The sequence below is a fragment of the Micropterus dolomieu genome, linkage group LG21 (genome assembly GCF_021292245.1).
Source record: "Micropterus dolomieu isolate WLL.071019.BEF.003 ecotype Adirondacks linkage group LG21, ASM2129224v1, whole genome shotgun sequence".
Classification (NCBI taxonomy): Eukaryota; Metazoa; Chordata; class Actinopteri; order Centrarchiformes; family Centrarchidae; genus Micropterus; species Micropterus dolomieu.
The window spans coordinates 27,230,469-27,254,164 of NC_060170.1; the positions used below are offsets into that span (position 1 = coordinate 27,230,469).

General features: G+C 40.9%; 3 protein-coding genes across 8 annotated transcripts in view; 1 reads left to right on the plus strand and 2 right to left on the minus strand.

Moving 5' to 3' along the window:
* Positions 1 to 9,079, minus strand: part of LOC123960989 (GDNF family receptor alpha-2-like) — a 50,996-nt gene extending 41,917 nt beyond the window's left edge. Inside the window, exons 1-2 of the mRNA XM_046036059.1 lie at positions 8,439 to 9,079; positions 6,816 to 7,172 (exon numbers count right to left, since the gene is read on the minus strand). Coding sequence (XP_045892015.1) covers positions 6,816 to 7,172; positions 8,439 to 8,490 — 409 coding nt within the window. The 5' untranslated portion in view covers positions 8,491 to 9,079. The remainder of the gene's footprint in view (positions 1 to 6,815; positions 7,173 to 8,438) is intronic.
* Positions 9,080 to 12,056: 2,977 nt separating this feature from the next.
* Positions 12,057 to 23,696, minus strand: part of bco2l (beta-carotene 15, 15-dioxygenase 2, like) — a 12,550-nt gene continuing 910 nt past the window's right edge. The window contains exons 3-13 of the mRNA XM_046035008.1: positions 23,430 to 23,597; positions 18,604 to 18,815; positions 17,998 to 18,113; positions 17,756 to 17,858; positions 17,507 to 17,647; positions 15,807 to 15,967; positions 15,226 to 15,396; positions 14,426 to 14,563; positions 13,474 to 13,656; positions 13,184 to 13,294; positions 12,057 to 12,877 (exon numbers count right to left, since the gene is read on the minus strand). Of these exons, the coding sequence (XP_045890964.1) occupies positions 12,761 to 12,877; positions 13,184 to 13,294; positions 13,474 to 13,656; positions 14,426 to 14,563; positions 15,226 to 15,396; positions 15,807 to 15,967; positions 17,507 to 17,647; positions 17,756 to 17,858; positions 17,998 to 18,113; positions 18,604 to 18,815; positions 23,430 to 23,597 (1,621 nt within the window). The 3' untranslated portion in view covers positions 12,057 to 12,760. The remainder of the gene's footprint in view (positions 12,878 to 13,183; positions 13,295 to 13,473; positions 13,657 to 14,425; positions 14,564 to 15,225; positions 15,397 to 15,806; positions 15,968 to 17,506; positions 17,648 to 17,755; positions 17,859 to 17,997; positions 18,114 to 18,603; positions 18,816 to 23,429; positions 23,598 to 23,696) is intronic.
* The window catches only part of ela3l (elastase 3 like), an 11,959-nt gene continuing 10,139 nt past the window's right edge, over positions 21,877 to 23,696 (plus strand). For 3 of the 6 annotated variants that reach the window (XM_046035572.1, XM_046035566.1, XM_046035570.1), the window contains exon 1: positions 21,877 to 22,376. The gene's annotated coding sequence lies outside the window, so the exon portion shown is untranslated. Of the gene's footprint in view, positions 22,377 to 22,399; positions 22,560 to 23,457; positions 23,490 to 23,696 lie in introns of those variants that run through there. The other 3 variants (XM_046035571.1, XM_046035567.1, XM_046035568.1) reach the window with 2 other exon arrangements.

Genomic DNA, 23,696 nt, shown 5'->3' on the forward strand with positions numbered 1-23,696 from the left:
AGGAGGAGTGAAAAGGACAAGAAGGGGAAAGCTCTGAAAGTCCTTATTGATCACATCCAGAGGCTATCGACAGGTCCCTTCCTCTGATGATGAAGTAGCCACCTAGCAAGTGCCGACTGGGTCTCCAGCGCAGGGAGGGAGAAAGCAGAGAGGACATATTCAGCATGCAGGAGCCTGCTTCCCATATCCCCTGACATGCAAGCCAGGCTGGAAAAATGTTCTGCTTATGACAGTGGATGGCTAAGGTAATGGCCGGTGACTGCTACCATTGCTCATAGTAATGATGGTTTCACCCAGGAATACTGTGTACCTTTGTACCCCACCCTGCCTCCTGGTTTCCCCCGTGACTCTTTCATTCGTCCTCTCTCTCTTTCACTCTTTGTGTTTTTCTGTCTCTCTCTTAAATTTTCTTGCCCCCTCATCATCTATCCACCTTCCTGTCTTCACCTCCTGTTCTCTTTCTTGCTCTCTCCATTTCTCTTCCATCCTGCCTGAGTCTATCATGATGTGCCCAGCATTCTTACACTGCCCATGTCATGTAACCTCCCAGCATTAGAGGCTAACTTGTGACATTAGCATGATGTAGTGACGTATTCAGAGGGTGACCTTTGCAACGCTGACATTCATGAAAATGGAGAAAATAAATCATTCCACAAAACTGTCTGATATTCTCAAAATTTCATGTAAAGACACTGTCTCATCTTACAATGAGACTGGTGTAGAGCACTGGTGGAGCTCTCCTTTCTCTCTCTGCAGTGAAGGTTGGCTCAGCTAATTAAACTGCACTGAAAGGTCCTCACAAAAGATCTTCGATCCAAGATCTTGGCTAGCTGAGGGTATGAAATTATGTATGTCGGAGGTGTGGAACTTATAGTTTAAATGACCAATCTACTGCAAGCCTACAAGGCTATATCCACATGAGGCCCAGGGCACAATTGAAAAAGAACCGCAGACACCTATACAATATCCCTGTGTGAAGCAGCCAATGTTTTTTTTTCTTAGTAATTACTTCTTTAATAGATTCAAACTACTAGAGCTCATTGCCTCACACTGACACAGGCCCATTCAGAGCAGAAACCATCCATTATCCATCAAGAACGGCTGCATTGACGCATTGAATTCAGGTGCCATTTTCTGTTAAAAAATACAATTAACAGGTGACCATTAGCACAATTACTGATGGCTCAAAGAGTGGCTTTATAACACCCTTTGGGTTTTAGGCCAAATAGGGCAGTACAGTAGCCTAAACTGTGGCCGACCCCTCCCACCCTCCCACAAACTGTTTCAAACAGTGGCTGTGTGGTCCTCATACCACAAGAACAGATTGTTTCCATCTGCAGCTTGCCTCATCAACAAGGCCCGAATGTACATACAGTATATACTGTAAATGTCTGTCACATGTAAACCTCATTTTGTAAATATTTGCATCCATTACACAAACTGCCATTTTCCACATATTCTTGCACATATTCTTTATTGTTCTTTTGTATATTTTATACCTTTTTTCTTAAACTTTCTTATAATTCCTATACTATATCCCTGAGGGAAAATTTGTTCTCTGCATTCAACCTATCCTAATTAATTAGGAGCAGTGGGCAGCCATTGTGCAGTGCCCGGGGAGCAGTTAGAGGTTCAGGGCCTTGCTCAAAGGCACCTTCGGCAGTCAAGTAGTCAATTTAATATTTTTAGATTTCTATATTTTGTGTTTATTGTTATGCACCAAGTCACCAAAGCAAATCCCTTGTATGTGTGAACCTGTTTGGCAATAAAACTGATTCTGATTCTGATTGTAGAGGCAACAATAGCATAGCAATCAAGAAGAAAGTCTGATCCCACATCATAGCTACAGGGCCTTGTTATTTGAACAGATTTAAAGTGCTGCAGAAATGTAGCTGCAACCACCTGCTGAAACGTGTCAAAATCCTCTCCGCTAATATTTCAAGAAGACACATCAAGCAACACTTGATAACGGCACTGAGTCACGTTGTTGTCACACTGTACTGAGGCACTCTGTGCTGCAAAGTGTATTCTCAGCAACAATGCACTATTTCATCACAAAAATTGTCAACTTTTAAACACCTTTTAGATTCAGGCCACTTGTGCTGCTCCTTGTGTGTCTGGACCTTGTTTGCTATAACCAGTGTAATTTACAGTTAAATCTCGTGGACACAGAACATGTTGCAGCTTGAGGGCCTTTCCACTCGGTTATTTTATGATGATTCTGGCTAAAGACTGAATGATTAACTTTTAGTCTCATTGTAGACTGGCCATGGTAGACAGTTTGCTTTCAAATAAGTATGACATTTTCAGTTATCAGACTGAAGGAGCAGTGAATTCTCACTCTCAAGAGACATAGGAGAGGCGCATGTTGCTCAGTTTAACACAATGGTTGTGCATGAATGGTAGCTACTTTAATCTGAAATTCACTTTCATTGCACAGAACTGATGTCACACGACATGAGTCTTGGGGGTGGGTGCGGGCAAAGGAGGTGATGCTGATGCTTGGCTGATGGTGTTCTGGTTTAGCAATGATTAATACATATCTCACATACAAGGTGACATCACACTCTCTTCTGTCCTTCATCGTTTTGAACCATTGTTTAATGTCCTTCCACTGCAATCAGTCCATGGCATGAATTTCCTCAACTAGAAATTAAATTAATAAGACAAAGATAGGTGAACATTTTGAATTGGAATATTAAACTAATAACCATTACTTAAGCCATTACTTGTCTTGTCAATTAAAGTAAATTCACTTCACTTTACTGACTCGAATTGACTAAAAATACTGGCATGATGTTTTTTGTTCAAACATGTTGCCGAAGCAAGCAATGTCTCTGGCATCAGCAGAGGTGAGAGAAGGGTAAGCGGCAGGTTGTTTTTTAACATTTGTATTTTAATTTTATTGGCAGATGGTGACTAAACACACACCAAGCTTAAATTTTAGTCCACCCATCCATCCATCCCTCCATCCATCCATCCATCCATCCATCCATCGTCAACCGCTTATCCTGCGTACAGGGTCACGGGGGGCTGGAGCCAATCCCAGCTTACATTGGGCGAAAGGCGGGGTACACCCTGGACAGGTCGCCAGTCCATTGCAGGATTCTAGTCCATATGGATCATTATTATTAGAATTATAATAATAATAATAATAATTATTATTATTATTATTATTATTACTATTACTATTATTATCCACTCCAAACTTATACCCACTGCTGGATCACAAATACAAAAACTAAATGAATCAAATAAAAAAGTTTTCACTTTTACTATTTAATTCTAACTGTTGGTTTATCAATGCAACCACTTTGGAGCTTAATGACATGAGCATCAGATGAAGGAGAAAGAGATGAAGCAGCAAAGTAATGAAGTTAAAGAAGCAGACCATTCCAAGGGTGTTTTGAATCTTTGAATGTCATGTTCTTTATATCACTTAAAATACAGCCCCTGAACTGATTTACATGATGAGTACTTCTATGTGTTATCTATGTGTTTTGTTTGGCTGACAAAGTCCTTTTGATTCAAAAAAGATCTTCTACAGAAAGGTATGCATTTTAAATACAATCATATCTTATTCAAGTACGAACCTCCCAGGTTTGTACTTTGACTGATGTTGCAGATGTGATCCTTCCTTCATTCACACATGAAAAACTACTTAATTCCCTTATTCTCTTAAGTTAAAGAAATGCACATGATCCCACATAAATGGCATCCATCCATCAATTGTCAACCGCTTATCCTGCGTACAGGGTCGCGGGGAGCTGGACCCAATCCCTGCCGACATTGGCGAAAGGCGGGGTACACTCTGGATAGTTTGCCAGTCCATCGCAAGGCCACACATGGACAAACAACCACTCACATCCACACCTAAGGACAATTTTGGAGACACCAATTAGGAGCGAACTCACGCAAACACGGGGAGAACATGTAAACTCCACATAGAAAGGCCGGAGCAACTGGGGTTTGAACCCACAACCTTCTTGCTGTGAGGCGCCACCACGCCGCCCCCCACATAAATGTAATGTGCATAATTTTTTTATATTTAGTTTAAGCCATCACTTCATTGTGCACATTTTAGAAAAAAAAAAATTATGTAGAAAGGATCAAACAATTCTTTGGTGCCCTTGTTCAAAAGTTTCTTTTTACTTGAGGACAATACTACAAAATCGTCAACAATAAGGCAAAACTGGTCTTTGATATGAAGCCCAATAGTGGATGTAAAAAAAGTATAGCTGGATGTTTTTTTATATTTCACATTCATAAAGCCAAAACAAAATTAAAGCCAAAACTTCAAATTAATTTGCTCTGACATCATCAACATGTTTTTACCGTTTGTAAAATGTTTCCCCCCGCACTGTGTTTGTACAGGCCTACATGATTAATCATGTTAGCAGGTGCACTCTTTATTGAACTGTTTACTACTTCTTCACTTGGGTCTGTCTGTGAAATAAAAAAAACATTAGTATACGCATTAAATAAGGTAGTGTGATAACCTTGCCTGAGGCAGTGAAGTGTCTGTGTGCTGTGTGTGTAGGGCTGGTCTGAGAGCAGGGCATTGTTTCAATCCCAGTCCACCCCTCGTCAACATCAGCTTTCTCCTCACAGACATGATGGTTTAGCCCTCAAGCTTGCAGGCCAACTTCCTACCACTGGTCAACATGGGTCATTAGAAACGTAGAAACTTATAGCCACAGCCTGATTTCTATATGGCCTTCAACACTTTATAATGGCCTTAGGCTGCAGAAAGTGGCTAAATATGTTTGTCCTCAAATCACCAGACATTACTTTTCATATAGAGCGTATCACATAAAAGTAAAATTTACACAGGTCTCTGCCCTCTTCGGCTTGTCACTTAGTCGTTCTTGTCCTTCTCTAGCTCTACTCTTCTTTTAATCCATAGTTCCTTGCTTTTCTTATCTTTGTCTCACATATAGTCGTGCTCATCATCTCCCTACATTACATGAGAAAAATAAAAGTTTCAAAACTACATTACACGTTATCTAACCCAACAACTAGGTATATCTAAACCTATTTTGTCCACAAATTATTTCAGTCATGGAAGAAGTGGTTTAGCACCATTTTCGAGAGGGTCTGTTGGGATTCAGCCCATCATGTTTGTTTCCAGAGATGGATGTTGTACACAGATTGTTTCCAGTTAACAAAAGCCTGCTTGACTGCACAATGGATCGTGATTAGATTAAAGCTGCACTGTAAGAGCTTTTCGTTTCTGTTAAAGCGGGTTTTATCTCCGAGGGCGACAGGGCCAAAACGGGACACTGCTGAGAGGCATTTATTTGGAAAGAAACACAAGCTCTGTGAAGGGCATACTGCAGGCACAGGAGGTCTCCATCCTTGACAGCCAGATGACTTGCATGATGCATTCAAACACTTTGGCTAATGCAGCAATTTGTTGGGGAAAGGAGAAGGAAAGTGAGAAAGAGATATAGAGGGAGGAAAAAAGATCATTACAGAGGAGAAAGAGTAGAGGAGAAAAGAGAGAAAGACAGGAAGGGAGACAGAAGGCCTGGGGAGCATCCATGTCATTACATTTCCCTTGAACTCATGTCATGGACCCTCTGCTGCCATCAGTCTGATGAAGTGTAGCTGGTGCTATGAGCAGTCAGCCTGGCGAATCACTTCACGGATCACAACACAAAAGACCAGAATGCTCAAAGCTCAGAGACTTTGCAACATTTCCACCATTACCCCACATGTCAAAACAGAGTACATTATGTCCTCCATGATTACGTGGCATGACGCTTGACATCAGTCACAGAGACTTCGGCCACGTGTACAAGCATGCAGAAATGTCACTCTTAGGTTAAAGCCCCTCTTTGGCCTGATCCCCAGAGCATGGCATCTCTAGCAACTCATTCAGATTCAGATTCAGTCTGTCCTCTTAATATGAAACACTGTGTGCTTTAGACCCTTAAAGATGGACCTAGAGTTATATCAGTCCAGGAGGCTGCTTTATGCTCTCTACACGTATTGCAATGTAATCCTGGAGATGTCAATGTTACAACAAGAGTGCTGTTTTATGTCCTGCGTAAGTGGACACATAAGGGCCACTGAGCTATACGATTGCAACCTAATTACATGGTAATATGGAACACTTTAGGTGAAAACCAATAAGTCTACAAACAGGTCTGCATAATGTAATCCCATTATAGATCCATTACCTTTGAGAGGGTGAGGAAAGTAGGAAAGCATATATTTTTCATCAGGGGCTTCTGGGTATCTCTATAAGAGGGCATCAGGGAATAAGGCATCAACAATGGGTGTAGTGTACATCCTGCTTGTCTTTGCCCGGAAAGTATGCTGGTACTTGAGATCGGAACATTCATTTAAAATAAATGTTCGAATGCTATAGAAGTCATTCACTTTAATATCAATGGAGGTGTGTTGCACATCCACAAACACGGACTATCTACTGCAGCAATGCATATTTTTTCAATGCACTCATTTTCTTTTATTCTTGCAATCTTGTGCTTGACCATGAGGCTCATATAGAGCCCTGCTATACATGTTCAGTAACAAAACCATTGAACACGTTGTAAGCTGAATTCATATATGGAATACAGAAGGAAACAAATGGCACGAAAGACCCATTTCCTTCATTATAAGCTGACTGGTAAAAATGTGAAAATAGCAGGTGCTAATTTCAACTGAATTCATGTGTAGTTTTACAAAGAGACAGCATGACTTAAAGAGGTATTATTATATTACAGTCTATTAAATTACCACACATTTAAACATGATGTGATATGCATTTTGCAAGACATAGAATCGTAAAACTATCTGCCTCCTACCTTCATTGAGCCCCATGTGGATGGTCCAGTAGTTCTGCAGACACTGCAGCTCCTTCTTCATGCCCCTCTTGCAGCGGCAGTCATACAGACGAGTACCCACCAGCACTTCCAAGGCAGCCTGGCACTCCCTGTTGTTGTCCAGCATGGCTTCTTTCTCCTTGCCCACAAGGCACTGGCGCATTACCCGGTACCGAGAGCTGCAGTAAGGGTCCTGGTTGCACATGTCGCTCGCCTGGATGCAGTCTACCCATTCTGGCTGAGCACCTGGCCCAGACCCGGGGCTTGGAGAACCTGGAGAACCACTGGCCAAGGACACAGACAAAGCTGAGGGACCATCCCAGGAGCTCGCTGCCTCATCTAGGTAGGGAGGAGGAAGAGATCAGGGGTGACAATGAAGTGTGAATGAATGGGATTTTGAGTTTGTATGTGTGTGAGTGTGTATGCAAGTGCAACACATCATAAACCTGCTTTCACTGTTATTTTGTTGACGCAACAGGTTGGATGTGAGACCTCTAAACAGGTTTAGTGGCCTATGACATGACTATTCATGTCAAGGCATCTTTTAGCAAAACAGTGAAATCCCCCCTGGGCCACAAGAGTCTCACACACCTCTAAATGGGGTCTTGTTCTGTCTCATTTACTTTATTTTCAGTGGTCTTATGCTCACCTGTACTCACTTTAGTGCATCTAAAGCCTCCAAAAAAAAAGTTAGACTGCAGCTTTCACTTTGCTATTTAATCTATTGACTAGATCATTGAAGAATATCTAATTATCTCATGTCAAACGAGCGCCTAATCTAGAACTACAGTTAATTTACATCTTGGTGACCAGAAAATGAGCTTGTAATGAATAAACAGACTGGGGTGTAGCAGTTTGACGGGAGTCAAGATTCAAGCGCACCTTCACACGAACCAAAGTACGAGACAGTTCTGGTGAAATGACAAGAGAGACCCCTTGTGGTGATCTTGAGCATTGAGCTCCGAGAAGAGGACATACTGCATCAGTATCAGAGAGCAACGAGTAAGAAAAGAGTAACATCAACTTAACTGTTAAATATTTGATAATTCAGATGAATTTTACTGAAGCACTGCGATGATATCTAACATATAGAATATAATATGTTGATGATAATATGATAATTGTTTGTGATAATAACGTGGTGGTGGCAATGATAAAGATGACGAAGATGATGATGATGATGATGATGATGATGATGGATATTCTTATATTCAACCAAACACAAGTGTGTAACTGTATAGATGTCCCGATGAATGACTAAAAGCTGTGTTACGTTGTTACAATAATTAGTTTTGTATTTCTACTGTGGTGGTTTAATGGATTCGATATAAGTGATTTACTCGCACAGACCAAGTTCTGTTTGTGGCTATTAAATATAATCAAATTAAACCATCCGGCTATAACTTGAACTCCCATCAGCCTTTTACTATGCACAATAAAAAAGCAGGAATAAAATTGTGCCCTGAAACAACTCCTGCATGAGAAAAGTGAACACATACCATAAAATACTCCCTGACAATGATTACTGATGTCAGAATTGATCTGTATGACTTATTGACAAGTAGCACATCGTTAAAGGACAGTTTTCATTATTTTACTTCTCACCTAAGAGCAGACAGAAGATGTAAAACCACATCCACACAGTGAGAGACTTCATATTGGACTTAGAGGCAAGGGAGATGAGTTGGTGTCCAATAAGACTAGTATTTCCACCTTGTGAAAGGTTAATTCCCCTTTCCGGATCCTTGACCAAGGTGTAGGCTAACTGTAAAAAAAAAAAAAAGATATAAAATAAAAATATCCTCAGTAAAGACGCACCTCCAAAAAAAATCCTCGACTCCCAACAATAATCCACGTTTTGTGGGAAAATAACAGACTAACCACGACACAGAAAAAAAAAAATCTTTGTTATTGAAAAAAATCAAAAATCAAAGGCCAAGCAATCAATCAGTCAATCCATGAAAGCAGTTACTCAGGGTCCGTCTGCGCTGCGTTCATACCGACAAACTACTGAGACTTGATCTCTCCGCATTATAAAGGCTCAGACTTGCCGCTCCAATTGCCCCTTGGATACAAAGTGTCCCTAAAACATCCCTTAAACTGTCGGAAAATCAGCTGTCAGCTATGCCAATATCTCTAACGAGGTAGAATAAATCATCTGAAAGTGCTACAAAACGCTGACTGGATTTTTTTCCCCCACACCACCACTGGCTCCCTCAAAAAGCTGCGCGCTCCTCTGGAGTGAGTGAACGCTTCTTTTGCACTGACTGCGTGTGTGTCGAGGCATCACAGCACTTTATAAAGAGGAGTTTCTGTGGGCCAGCAGATGGCGCTGCCGGTGGGTGCTCTCATTGGAAAACGTGGGACTCGGTCACATCTAGGTCCAATAATAAATGTTCCCCTATAGAAAAAAAAAATCACCTCCATATTCCTGTAATTTTCTTGAGAGGGAGCAGGGGAAAGAAGCACCTGCGGTACTCAGCAGTGAAATTACATACCTCACCTGGCCTGGTGGTATTTCCTTGATCTCCTGGGGTGTTGCTGAGGGATCTTCTGTGAAAGCTATAGGCCTACATTTTGATTCTTCTATAATATCATTCTTCCACGATTACTATCTCTTTCACAAGGGAGTCTTTACAGTGTTGCTCAGAACACAGCTGTGGGAGGAAGAACATAGGAAGCAAAAGTGTGTTGGCTATTTGCACTCATAGCAAGAATATCCGGTCATCCAGCACATAGTGAATCTTTTATTAATGTAAGTATTTAGCAGGGTCACTAAGCCAATTCTTTTTTGGCTGACATTAGGGCTTCATTCCAACAACTCATAGAAATGTGCAAATGACTTTTAGGGACAGGGTTCGATGGTAGACTCAACAATGATGGTAAAAATGTCATCAAATGTCATCTTTCATTTCACCAATAACAGTTCTGATGACATGCTCCCTCTCATTGAAAGTTGTTTTTTTTTTTTTTAATGAGCACAATGCCTCCTATTATATATGTGTTCTGGGGAAATAAGCACACAATCCACTGAATCTGCCATTTTTCAAAGTGGTTTCACATTAAACAAAATTACTTTGTTGTGCATCATCGCTTAAATATTGCCTGGGATGTCATAAATCTTGAAAACAAAGTCTCCATTTAGAGGCTCTGACAGTGACAAACTGCAAGGCCACTGGCTCATAATGATGTTTGACTGTCAACCCAGGCCTTAAATCCAAGAGGGACAAGAGCTTGCTGTTATAATGGCAAAATCAGCCTCATTCTGCCTATATTGGCCCGGGTTTATTCTCAACTCCCCCCAGAGTTTGAAGTCTTTGTCATTATGAGGACACTGAAAAGCATCAGCCACCACCATGAATGTGTCTTGCATCTGTCCTGCATTAGCGCTGCAGCAACTGATACAGCCTATTCTTCAACAGCAGAAATAGATTTTTTCAATGGCAACCTTGTGCTTCTTTTATTTTAGCAGATTACAAAGGAGGTGTTTCAAGTAATTTCTCACCAAAGAGCAATTGCATAAACTGTGTAAAGTTTTATAAAGTTGAGCAGCACTAGGTTTGGGAGGAAGAAGGAAAACACAGAAAGGCATGAAATCAAGAGAGAAACATTAGCTCCAAACACAGTGAATAAAACAGCTACATTTGCAATGTGGATTATTATTCAGGCCTCACACTATTTCCATCCATGATAGTGCAAAATGGATAAATCCTCTACTCACATTTTTTTTTCTCGAGCCAGACTGTTAGGTCCGTGGTGGCAGTTTATTCTTGTTGACATTGCGCGATTCACCCCCCTCAGTGAGTATTTAATTGCTCCATTCTGACTTCATAAAGCATCTGCAGTTGTTTATTTCACATGTACAATTAGAGAGGGCCCACAGAGAAAGACACACCCACACACACACACATACACACACACACATGCATGGCTCCGTACGTGATACACTCATTCATAAATAAGCATATACTTATGTAAACTGGAGAAAGCCCTTGCAGACACACAAGCACGCAGATGCACATTATCTGTATGTCAGATAACCATGCCCCCACAAGATGGCTCAATACCGTGAAGACAGGGAATGACAAATCTGGATATAGAAGACATTGTTCTCACCATTGAGGGAAATCTGTCCCTGCCTCCAAGAAGTGTGTCTAATATGGTGAATATAGATGGTATCATTATGAATTCATGGGATGTGAAATAATGATACAGATAACAGTCCAAGTTAAGACTCTGTACAATAACTTGTGCTTAGAGAGCCGGGGGGGCTTTGTAAGTGAGTGTGTTTTCAGAATTGAGAGCAGCTTGTGTGCTTGACCATCATTCAAACTCAGCCCAGGTGAATCCAACACATTTAAGCCATCAAAGTGTTAACTATCTAGGATAACACCTTGAATGAACCATTGATCCACATGCTCAACATCTCATCCCGTAATACTTTAAATTAAATGGGTTTTGGGAATCATTGATAAGCATTTGCTTCGCCTCACAGCTTTGCAAACACAAAATTTTGCTTGACATTTAAGAGGGCAAAGGTCGCTGTATCTCTATGTGCTGGTCATGCTAGTTGGAGGGAGTACTAATGAACTTATAGTATGTGCACACACACACACACACACACACACACACACACACACAAGCACACACGGAGGTTAAGCATGAATGATTAGATTAGGAATTAGGGGCTAATTAATGTGTATCTTGGGAGACCTGTACAGCATGCTCATGAGGAGACACAGTTGAGCAGAGAACATGACAAAAATATAAGTGTTGTTAATTCCCAGTATTAAATTCATTTCAACAGTGTACTATAACTCTATTCCCTCCTGTTTTATTCAGTTCTGTGTAATAAGGGAAGCTAAAGATGAAACATCTGCCTGTGTGTACAGTACAGTCATAAAATATTGAAGGTTGGGACTTGCTGTTGCAAAATATATTTAAAACCTTACCCACTGTAACTCTTGACTAAAAGTCAATTCTGATATGTTAAAAAAGGCAAAAAATATATGGGTCATAATACATTTGAAACCTCTCAGCTTTCACACTGCTGTAGTGCCTGCATCAGGTGCAGAGCCCGGAGTAAGTTCAAATCAAATCGTTCAAATCAAAATCAATGTGAGAGAGAAAATAACCAATGAAATAAGCACCAGTAAAGTCAATTGTAGAGATGGATGGAGTGACAGGTTATGCTGTAGGCTACTTCACATCCTGGGTCGGGCCTTTGTGTTTTATTCAGCACTGTTCTGTTCAGCTCACAGTTTAATACAATGAAACAACAAACTGCTCTTGTTCGTTTTCAAGGTCCTACATGTCAGTGTTTATGTGTATGTCAACTTTGTTTTGGGTTGTTTTGAGCGTATAAACAGCGCTACGTTTGTGATGTGACCTCTGTAGACTCTCTGGAGGCTATCGACCAGTTACATCCATTTGTTTTCAGACGTTGTCCATTTCTATCACGTTACTTCAACAGAAATTGAATTTCCTCTGATGCATTTTTATGTTTCCTAAGTGCTGTTCTGTTCTCACTGGGAGTATAGCGTTTCCAGTGGCATGATGATGCAAAAACACTATGGGTTTAAACAGAAAAAGGGGAAATGGATTTTATTTTAATGTGTGTATTGACTTTCATGCTGTTGGTGTTTCTTAAAAATATTTTCCATGTAGTTGAATTAGTTCTTCCATGTAAGCACCCTATGCATTGTCTAAAGACTGTTTCAAAATCTTACAAGAACAGTTAAGAGCACATAGAGGACAACCTTTATCAGCGTGCTGATGCCATGCTGGGCTTTCTGTCTTGTTAGAGTCCAAAAGATTGCCATTTTTCTGGCAATGACATTGACAGAAATATTATATTCTGTGGATAAAATGACTGGTTGCTGGTTCAGTTTCAGCAATTTGCCACAGAGCTGTAAACAGTGGCACTTCTAGCCCATCTCGTTAAACACGCCGTGGGTCCCGTATGGGATATTGACAGGGACCTCTGCTCTTCCCAGCTCAGTAAAGGTCTTGGCATCCAGGACAAGCAGGAAAGTACTTTTCTCCTGAAAACGGAAGAGATTAAAATGTTATGTAAAGAAAAAAGGTAACCCTTCTCCCAATGATGATAGTGAAAGTATCAAACCATAGTAAAAAAATATCTCTGTATGGTCAGGTCACACAAAAATATACACAAAGTCTGCTTTGCATGCTTTATGACTCACTGTGGTTATTGATCTTTTTCTTTATATTTCTCACAGTACAGTCTCAAAGTACACAGTTATAATCTAAGGCCAATGTCAAGTTAACAATGTCTGCTGATGCTCTTTTAGATTGATTTTGAGGGGGTCTTCTCGCAGTTGTTAACTTACTTCTCTGGGTGTGATAATGACTGACAAGACCACTCCATCATCTTCCTCAGTAGCTCTGGGCGAAGCAACAAAGACAGGCTCAGACGGGTACAAGCCGGGATAACGCCACACCTAGACAAGGAAGATTACATAAGCATCTCTTTCACTCGGAGCTGTTTCATGTTATAAAGCCAACTCCCAACCTGCTGCCCTCAGTGATAGAGAAATAGCATCAGAGATTACTTTGATGTGATAATGCCCAGCCCAGTTAACAATACGGTCTCCCTAAGCAGTCTTTGATTGATACAGACCTTAAGCCCCTTGGTCTGGACATCCATCTTGAGCAGCGAGTCACCGAAGACATGTCCAAAGCCACAGGAATAGAAGTAGCGGTAAGGTCTGCCATTGTACTGATCATAGTTGATCTGAGGGAACTCAAGGCCACCGTATTGCAGCAGCTCATCATCGTGAAGTTCCTCATGGGTCATATAAACCTGTAGGGTCACAGGGAAAATTCAGGAGTTTTCTCAGATCAGTGCAAGTTTTACATTTTACAAAGAAATGTGCTCACTTAATGCACACCTACAGACCTGATTTACTGTTGCTGCAGTGCAACGCTGTGAGGGCTAGAATCAATACTGAATTACAGGTAAACGGATACCTGCACAAGATCTAGGGCATTCATTTCAAACTTTAGTTCAGAATAATTAAATTTTAATTTAATTAAAAAAATATATGTACCTTCAATTGCAATTACAAGCCCACCTTTTTCGATCCGTCTTCAGTGACTGTGGTAGCCAGCAGCACTTTCACAGCTGTTTTTCAGCCGTCACATGTACATAACACCGCTCTGACTGAGAACTAAGACTGAGGACAGTGTATCACTGTGGTAGTCATGACAACTAAAACATCACCCTTTCTTTCAACATTTCACTGTGTGTGTGTGTGTGTGTGTGTGTGTGTGTGTGTGTGTGTGTGCGCGTTAAATGGCAATTGTTCAGCCGCATGGTGGACTCTCATTTTGACATCATTTTTATCTGCTGTAAGACAACTGAACAACTGAAAACTATCTTGCAGAAAGTACCTTCAATGTATTATCATGCTGGATAATTGCACAGTGTGTGGGAGGGAATTGACTGCATTCATCATGATTATAGGTCTCATACTTTACTTGATTCCAGTAAAACCAGATTGAGCTTAATGCACAGTTAAACATATTAGTTTATTTACAGAATGACCATACTGCACTCTGTTTAATCCTACCTCGCCTGACATTGTCTTCTTTGCTGTGGCTTTATAGTTATGCAGAGTGACAAGGTTTTGCTCCAAAGGAGTGTGTTCGTCCACAGTCAAGGGTAGGATGTATCGTCTTGGGAGGTTTCTGCACAGCGAGTTGTAAAACTGCCAAAAGAAATCAGACATGGAAAACTGTGAGTGTGGGTCCCTTGACTGAAAGGTGCAATGTAACCTCAGGAGCAATCAAACCCAAACAGATTAAGAAATAGTGACACAAAATCACGTTCCTATATGCTAGTAATATTGTTTGGACGCATTTTGATGTTATTTTTTGGTAAGTATGTTGTGAGTAAAGTAACACGTGTTACAGATATTACAAAAGCTTATCGCATCAGAAACTGAACAATTTATGAAAAAGTAAAAGTAAACAAATCTGTACAATTGAACCAACTCTGCCAAAGAGACAGACTTTAATAAAAATTGTAAACAAGAGAGAGAGAGAGATGACCTTGAAAAAGGATGGCCCTTATACATAGAATAACAAAAACATTAAATGCTGATTCATGTTTTATATTTTTCATATTTTGTGGACATTGTTTATAGTAAATACTATTTGGGTGGATGTATGAATTGATGGTAATGTTAAAAATGCAAACTAGCTGAACAATGGTGGATGGTTATGAAAAACACTTCTGTTGAAATAGTTTAGTAAAAGCCAGCACACAGAGCTGCTCACTAGTGAAAATGAATAAAACATTATTATGTCGGGTATTAGTGATTATATGTGTGCTTGCATATGATTACTCAGTCAAACTGTATGCATTTACCTTATCCATTTCATCTCCCGTGCCTCTGCGGACGTTCTCCAGTGTGAATTCTCCAATGACTTCACCATCGTCCCCACAGCACATGTCCATAACCAAGAAGCCGTTGTCTTCAAAAGCATTGATCTGATGAAGCGTGAACATGGGTGCCGCACGGTACTTCACTTTGCTCTCCTGTTGGACCAGTCAGAACAACCAGTCAGGAAAATATCAACAAAATAATTAAGGCTTTTGGACAAACAAGAAGGAGTACCTATGTTGGTTTTCACATTTGAGGACAGGCGCCCTCGCTGCTGTTATTGTGTTGTACCTTCACATTATGAAAGTGTGATATTGTATGCTTAATGGGTATGCTGTGTAATGAGATGAGAAAATTGAGAGTAACAATGGATGAGAAAACTACATCATCAGAGTGTGACTTCATCAAAATAAATAAGGAAAAAACTTCACCATGCGTGAAGAGATTAGCTTGCAGCTTTCCTTCTTTGTTCTGACAATTCGGCAAATGAGTGTGTGCTTCCTACTTCATACTATTTTTGTATGAAGTAAGTCTGTTGCTGTGCATTAAATAAATCTTAACCTACCTTCCCAGTGTGCCGGTTGACCAAGTGGAAGATGGTTTCATACTGAGGCTCCCAGGTCATGACTTTATGAAAGCTCTTTCCCTGGATTCTGTACAGCATGAACTTCAGCAGATCCAGTTTGATTGGCTGCTCAATGAACACAATATAGTTCTCCGACATGACTGCACACACATGAGGAAATGTATGCATCAATCAAAAACACAATTGAAACATCTCATAACATATTTCATCATCATAAGTCCCACCATAACTTATGCTGGTTTTGGTTTCATGACAGAGTTCATTGTTTTTTGCAGTGCCCCACTGATTTGCCTCATAAATATTTTCATACATAAAAGAGATAATTACTGCAAGGCCATGTGACCTGTCAACAAAATTGTTGTGTTAAAGTTTCCATGTGGCCCCATGTTGTTTAATTGGACCAGTATTGGAGGATTTGCAAAAATGACGCCATGAAACAATTTTTCTGAAGTCTTCTGCCTTTTTGCAGGAGGCCAAATCCACTGCTACTCCTTCTGGCCAAACAGTTTGCAAAGCCTCAGTACTGACCTTGCATGACACTTGAGACAAAAATATTGTGCTTGCTCACAAACATGTGAAATGGGGGCTAAACATATCCCCCTCACATGTACTGTAACTCGACTGACAGAAGTAATTATGTGGTGCCTTGTGTAACTGTACAATGTTCCATCACTTGTCAGATTTCTTGGTGCCAGACAGTCTGGCAGGCAAGGTGGTCTCTATACTGAGATATAATCAGGGATCTGGTGCAGTAAAAAAAAACAAATGGCGCAACACTGTGTTGGATCTGGCAGAGCAATGAAGTTGTGCTTGCATAGCTGATTGGCATAATCGCAATGCGTCATTATCAACAACTTCTTCATCAACTGCTTGGATATCAGTTGACTAGAAACATCCAATCATATTCACTTTTACTCCTTCACTTTTTTGGTGATAAACTAATGCCAGTGCTACCGCAGCTACCTAAACCATCCAAACCTCCACATTACACGCTAAGCTTTTGATGCTATTGACTTTACTAAGATCTAACATTTGTGTATTTGTTTATTAGGGGGATTCGTCCTCTGAGCGAAGAACCTTTTCCTGTTGGGTTTCTTTAAGAGCTCCCTCAAAGAGCAGAGCCTATTCCACAAGATTTAACTGTGTAACCATGTGCTCTGTGGTCTTGACATGGGTGTCACTGAGTGAAATATAGACATATAACAGTAAAAAACTGATTTTCAAACAAACAACAAAACATTAAAAGTCAATACACAAAGGATGTCTTGGTAACAGTGCTCTCAGAGTTAAGCCATGGAAGAAACTACAGCAAAAAGTTGATTATGTGTCTTTTTAACACATTTAATATTTTTTACGAGAGACACAGAGTGTAAAAGAAAGTGGGTTTGCAAGTCAGAGGCAGATTTATAGACAAAGAGAATGTGAAAGCTGAACAGAAAGACAAAAGAGCTGTGATTGACAAAAAGAAGCAGGACGAGACTAGAATTCAAATTAGTAATTAATAAGAGCACAGAAAAAGTGTGACGCTCTCTTTCATTGAAGTACACTCACGCTGTCAGTGTGGGCAAAAAAAACAGAATCTCTCTTAGAACTCATTAATTCCACGTCAGTATACATCCAACATGCAGATCACTTTAAGAAGGCATAGCCTGATTGTTATACCGCAGGGTGTATCTCACCAAAGCTGTGATAATAGGAAGGTTTCCTTGGTTCAGCTGCACGGATGGAGCAGATCACTTTGGCTCCATGCAGGTCTGCAGAGTCCTCTGTGGCTGTCTTCTCCTCAGGAGGAGGCACACGGATGATGTTGTAGAAGAAACCTGAAGAGGCCAAAAAATAATAATTATGCAGTATTTGTTATAATGAATTACGTAAGGATATTTAGATAAATATATGGTACAATCTGGATACAAGTGAAGCAATGTTACCGCTTTTTCCATAAGAGTTGCCCATGTTGTATGTGGCCCCCTCACGGTCATAATGTGGATGAGCTGTAGCTGAGTTGACAGCAATATATTGACTCCAGTCCACCTTAAATGGACAGTATCATCATCTTTGTTAGCCTCATCATCATTATTTACCAGTCACACATCTTCAGTGTCTGTAGCCTCTAACTGCTTATCAGCATCAGCATTCAAATGAGACTTTTATATTTGTCATACTGACTCACCTTCTCCTTTGTCTCCAGGCTCTGTGGATCTATTCGTCTCATGTAGTTGGTTTCTGTGCTGACATAATAGTCTCCCTTGTACTTGACAAAGTTCACACTGGCGTTATCTGTGGCCTCTGTTCACACATACAGATGTCAGGAACATATTAAATTTAGCTCTTTAGCAAAGTGCATCATCCTCAGATATCACTGGAAACTACTTTTTTTCCCATCAATTTCTTCCTCCTTAATTTTTCCGAAGCTTTTTGTCATGCTTCAGATTGATCGTTCCCTTATACACACACACTTGTGCATGCACAAACTCACACACACACACAAATATTGACTTGTGTTCCCTTTACCTCTATAAAAACACAATATAAGGTAACACCAGCTTTCATTAGGCTGCAGAAGCAATATGCAGTACATCACGTACAGTCAAGGGCTGACAATTTCATTGACTTTTACTTTGTCTCCAGTAATCTGGAACAGCTGCCTTGTTACCTACAGTATATGCACAAATCAGTTGTATTGTATAATAATGCATGGCACTGCTGGTGCTGCATTATGCTGCACTGAAGTGGATTATGCATGGGAATATGCAATATGTAAAGAAGACCCACATACTAGGAATCTGAAAGCGTGAAAAGAAGCGTGCAAAGAAGTTCTTGCAGGGATCAGGCATGGCTAACGTCCCAAACTCTGACACCACGATGCGGTTCTTCTCTGAGTTGCGGACATATGAGTCACTTCGCAGGAAACGGCTGCTATAGGTGACACTGCCCTCACAGATGTGGAACCGGTGCATCATGGCCATGCCGTCAAACCAGTGGGTGTATCTGAGAGAAGAAAGACAATTAATTTCTCACCAGGGTATTTGTGCAAGACAAAGGGGAAAGGGGAGAGAGTGGTGTGAGTGCTGTAAGACAATGGATACACTGAAAAACACTCATAATTTGGGGAGTCAATTCTTTATTAAATATTGACAGAAATCCTTAATTCCTCCATCCACATTATTATTATTATTATTATTATTATTATTAGACTTTATTGTCCACCTTAGTGGAAATTTGTCATTTTTCATGAGGATCAAAAATGGAGAATTTGTCACAGGTGAAGCAAACTAGACGGTTGCTTGTTCAGATAATAATTACTTTGTTTATAAAAAGCTAAGAACTGTGTCTCATTTATAGATACAGGTACAGATCGTCTCATAACTATTGTTGTGAATGTATGTTATTGGCATTATCAAAAGACCTGTCAGTCAATTTTTCGTGGGATGGCTGGATTCATTCCTGTTTTTAAAATACTATAAATTACAGATAATGACTATGCTGTACTTCCTTTTTAGGGTTCATACCGCGTAGCGGTAGAACCCTTCTATGTTTGTGTGTTTTAGTTATTATTATTATTTGTTGTCTGCCGCGCCGGCTCAAATTCCCATGAGCTGGAATGAGCTAGAAACATGAAACTTGCGGGAATAACTGGAAATGGTGTGCATCAGCTTCCATAGAAATATGAACCCAATTGGCCACATGGTGGCACTATAATTAAGGCTTAAAAATGCAAACTTTGAAAGGCCACGCCCCTCACGACTTGAAATTTCTCACACAGGTGCAGCTCAATGTGCTCTACAAAAAAGCCTCAAGGACTATTAAGGTCTGCCTATAAAACTTCTCCGCCATTTTGAATTTTTTGAAAATCACATTTTTGACATCTCCTCCTAGACCGTAGCTCCGATTGCCACCAAATTTTCAGTGAATCATCATTGGATCAAACCTATTAAAATTTGTATAAAGCATGTCGATATCTCAATTACTTTTCAAGATATGGACCAATGAACTTTGTAAGGGGCGTGGCTATGGACATAAATGACCACAAATCAGCAACCGTAGGGCGAATCATCACAAAACTCACAGGATATGTTCAGATAGGTGCCCCAGATATACCTGGACAGTTTGATGTACATAAGTCCCTAGGGGGCACTACAAGCGCAAGAAAGGTGCTTAGCATTACACAAATTACACTATAAATCCCATATTCATCTCCAATCATCACAAATCTCTCTGGATGTGTCCTCATAAGTAAATGAAACATGCCCTGAAAGTTTCAGTCAAACTTAACACCTGGGAGCGCTATAAAAGCAAACAAACTGCAGGGGATTTTGTCCAATCAACACAAAACTTGCAGGATATGTCTAGATAAGGACCTCACACATACACTGCAAGTCTCATTCAAATTGACCACTAGGAGGCGCTATAAATGCACAAAAGGAAGCTATTGATCATAAAATGTTTGTCCCATCCAGTGGTGCTACTGGGGGGCACGGCCACTCTAATAAAATTGGTGGCTACCCCAGTGGACCCCCCCCCCACGGTGAGGAGTATGTACATAAAATGCTTTGTCCTTTACATATGGGCCAGATAGTGTGTCTCCATCCTGCCTGAAAATCTCTTTCAACAGTTCACTGGAGCTGTGTGAAGTTCCCTCTGGCTTCAAACGCTCCACAATCATCCCTGTCCCCAAAAAACCCTTCATCTCTGGATAAAATGACTACAGGCCTGTCGATCTGACATCTGTAGTCATGAAGTCCTTTGAAAGACTGGTGTTGGCCCACCTGAAGGACATTACAGGCCCCTTGCTGGACCCCTTGCAGTTTGCCTACAGGGTTAACAGGTCAGTGGATGATGCTGTCAACTTGGGACTGCATTACATCCTGCAACACCTCGACTCTCCAGGGACACATGCAGGGATTCTGTTCGTGGACTTGAGCTCGGCGTTCAACACCATCATCTCAGAAATCCTCAGCACCAAACTCACCCAGCTCACTGTGCCAGCCTCCACCTGTCAGTGGATCACAAACTTCCTGACTGACAGGAGTCAGCAGGTGAGGCTGGGGAACATCACATCCAGCACCCAGACTATTAGCACTGGTGCTCCCCAGGGTTGTGTGCTCTCCCCACTGCTCTTCTCCCTCTACGCCAACGGCTGGACCTCAGGAGACCCATCTGTCAAACTCCTGAAGTTCGCTGACGACACAACGGTCATCGACCTCATCTGGGACGGTGTTGAGTCGGCCTACAGACGGGAGGTTGATCAGCTGGCTCTTTGGTGCAGTCACAACAACCTGGAGCTTAACACACTCAAAACTGTGGAGATGATCGAGGCCTTCAGGAGGAGCCTCCCCACTCTGCCCCTCTGTCTCTAATCAGCCACCTGTTTACTGGTTACCAATTATTATTTATTCATCATTCTCTATCTCAGTGCTGGTAACACTGTTCATACTGCTATATTGTCATATTGTATATACTGTTTACCAAACCCACCTACCTCAAGTACACCTGCACATAATACTTATTCAGTCCAGCATCCTTTGCACTATGCTCATCGCACTGTGTACATGTATTCATGTATGTGTACCTGTATATCACATCCACCTCCAACATGTACATAATAATGGTAATAATAATTTACTCCTGCATCCTTTGCACTCTGTTATTTGCACTATTGTCTCAGTCTTTCTTTATTGTTGTTGTTTATAGTGTGCATATATGTGTTCTCTATACTGTAGCCTGCGTTTGATTTTATTATTGTATTATTGTATAAGTAAGTGCATGGTGAGCAATGTACAATCCAGAGTTAAATTCCTTGTATGTGCACACATACCTGGCAAATAAAGCTCTGATATTATGTCATTCCTGTGTTAAAAAGTTTAAATGTCTCAGCAGCATGTAGGTGTTGTCATATTAGGCTCTGTTTTTTTAAGAGAGGCCTCCGATTCGTTTATGTAGATGCCTGTCACCTTTCTAAACTTGTGATTGGTTAAGGGGCGGGCCTAACAGGCAGAGCGGAGCGGAGCTACGAGTCAGCCTGCTACTTCCAGCGTGTGTTTTTCTCTGGAGGTAACTTATCCACAAGCTGCAGCAGACAGAAAGGTGAAATGTAATAATTATACAGACAGTCAGTAGCCTGGCTGGTTTATAATAAGTTTGTCACTCTGCTACACAGTTTTGTGTACTGTACTGTGTGAGAGCCGTGCTAGTCTGCAGATAGCAACAGGTTAGCCACATCGCTAACAGCAAGCTAACGTTAAACGCTGTCGCTGCGCATGAGCTGATAAGCACCTCTGGCTTTGAGGGAGACCATCCTGTACTTGTCTTCATCTTCATCTTTCTGAGAGGATTGCAAAACATGACACCAGCGGGAGTTATCTGGACAATGCTGTGAAACTGAACTTACTTTAAAGGGTTAAACATGGCTGCCCAACAAACAGGTGGAGGAAACCGCTACAAGCTCAGCGACGGTCGGATCCTAATGTTTATTAAACTCCAGAAGTCCTCCAGAAGTTTGCCCAGAGGAAAAGCGCCGCTGCGCCTTTCTGCTGAAGTGAGCCTGCTTTGGTGAGTGAAGCATCGTTAATCATCGTGACTCTGTGCTGCTGCTCCGTGTATGGGACAAACTGTTGTGCTGGACCGGTTGATACCAGGCTATGGATTGTGCTTGTTGTCATGTAGCCGCTTTCATGCTGCTTTATTATCCGCGGTTATTATGCCAATATGGCGGCTGGCTGCGCTGGATGAAAGGTAAGGAGCCAGGAGTGTAAATTAACTCTCTCTCTCTCTCTCTCTGGCTCTCTCTGTGTTTTGTGGAGCCATGCTGTTTGTTGACATGTTAGAAACATAGCAGCAAGAGAGAGTATTGTAGTTTTACTGGCATCTATATTTTGAAAACATTTTAATAAAATAGTATGGTTAATAATACTAGTGTATATACATAGTGTATATTTCAATTAAATTATTATATAGTCTAATATGAAAGAAAAATATTAATGCTCCGTGATGTCTGTAATCCTGAGTGGGCTTGTTCCCAGTAAATGTTTTGTTCTTTGCAGTCAGTGCACTCCTACAAATAAAAGCTATAGTTGTTTTTTTATGGAAAAGGTCAACAACAACACATACAGATACATAACACATTAAAACAGGATTTTTATGGCCGCTTGCCATAATGCAAACACATTTTTTACATCTCCTCCGAGACCGTAGCTCCAATTGACACCAAATTTTCTCTGGATCATCATTGGCCTTAGCTTATATAAAGTTGTATAAAGCTTGGTGATAGCTCCTTTCGTTTTCAAGATATTGACCAATAAACATGTAAAGGGTGTGGCTCAGGACATAAATAGACAAGAATCCGCAAGCGTTGGTCCAATCATCACAAAACTCACAGTATATGTCCACATGTGTGCCGGAAATATGCCTTGAAAGTTTCATTCAAATCGACCACATTATTTTGGTGGTGATATTGAGAAAAAAGGTATGAACCCGCGAATCGCAGCTTGCGGCTATATTCTTGTAAATGTTTTTTAACTGTTCATAAAAATAAAGTTCTGTTAATTTAAGTAATTTATGTACTCTAGTTTGGCCATGTTTCTTTTCATAGTATTTCTCAAATACCTGTCATTCCCAAATTCAAACTTCCCAGGGCCATTCCTCAGGAAGCTCCCATTGATCCAGGTTGGAACAGTTCCCTTGATGGTGGTGGGGATGGGATGAGGGGTTTCCTCCACAGAACGCACTAGATGCGCCAGGCTTTCCAGCCCACTGGCCTGCGGACATCGCTGCCTGCTGGCCACTGAGAGAGGAGAGGAGAAGAGAAGAGGGTTTCTGAATGGCGGATTTTTGATTAAAGTAAAATGTAAAATCTATGGAGATAAAGCAGAG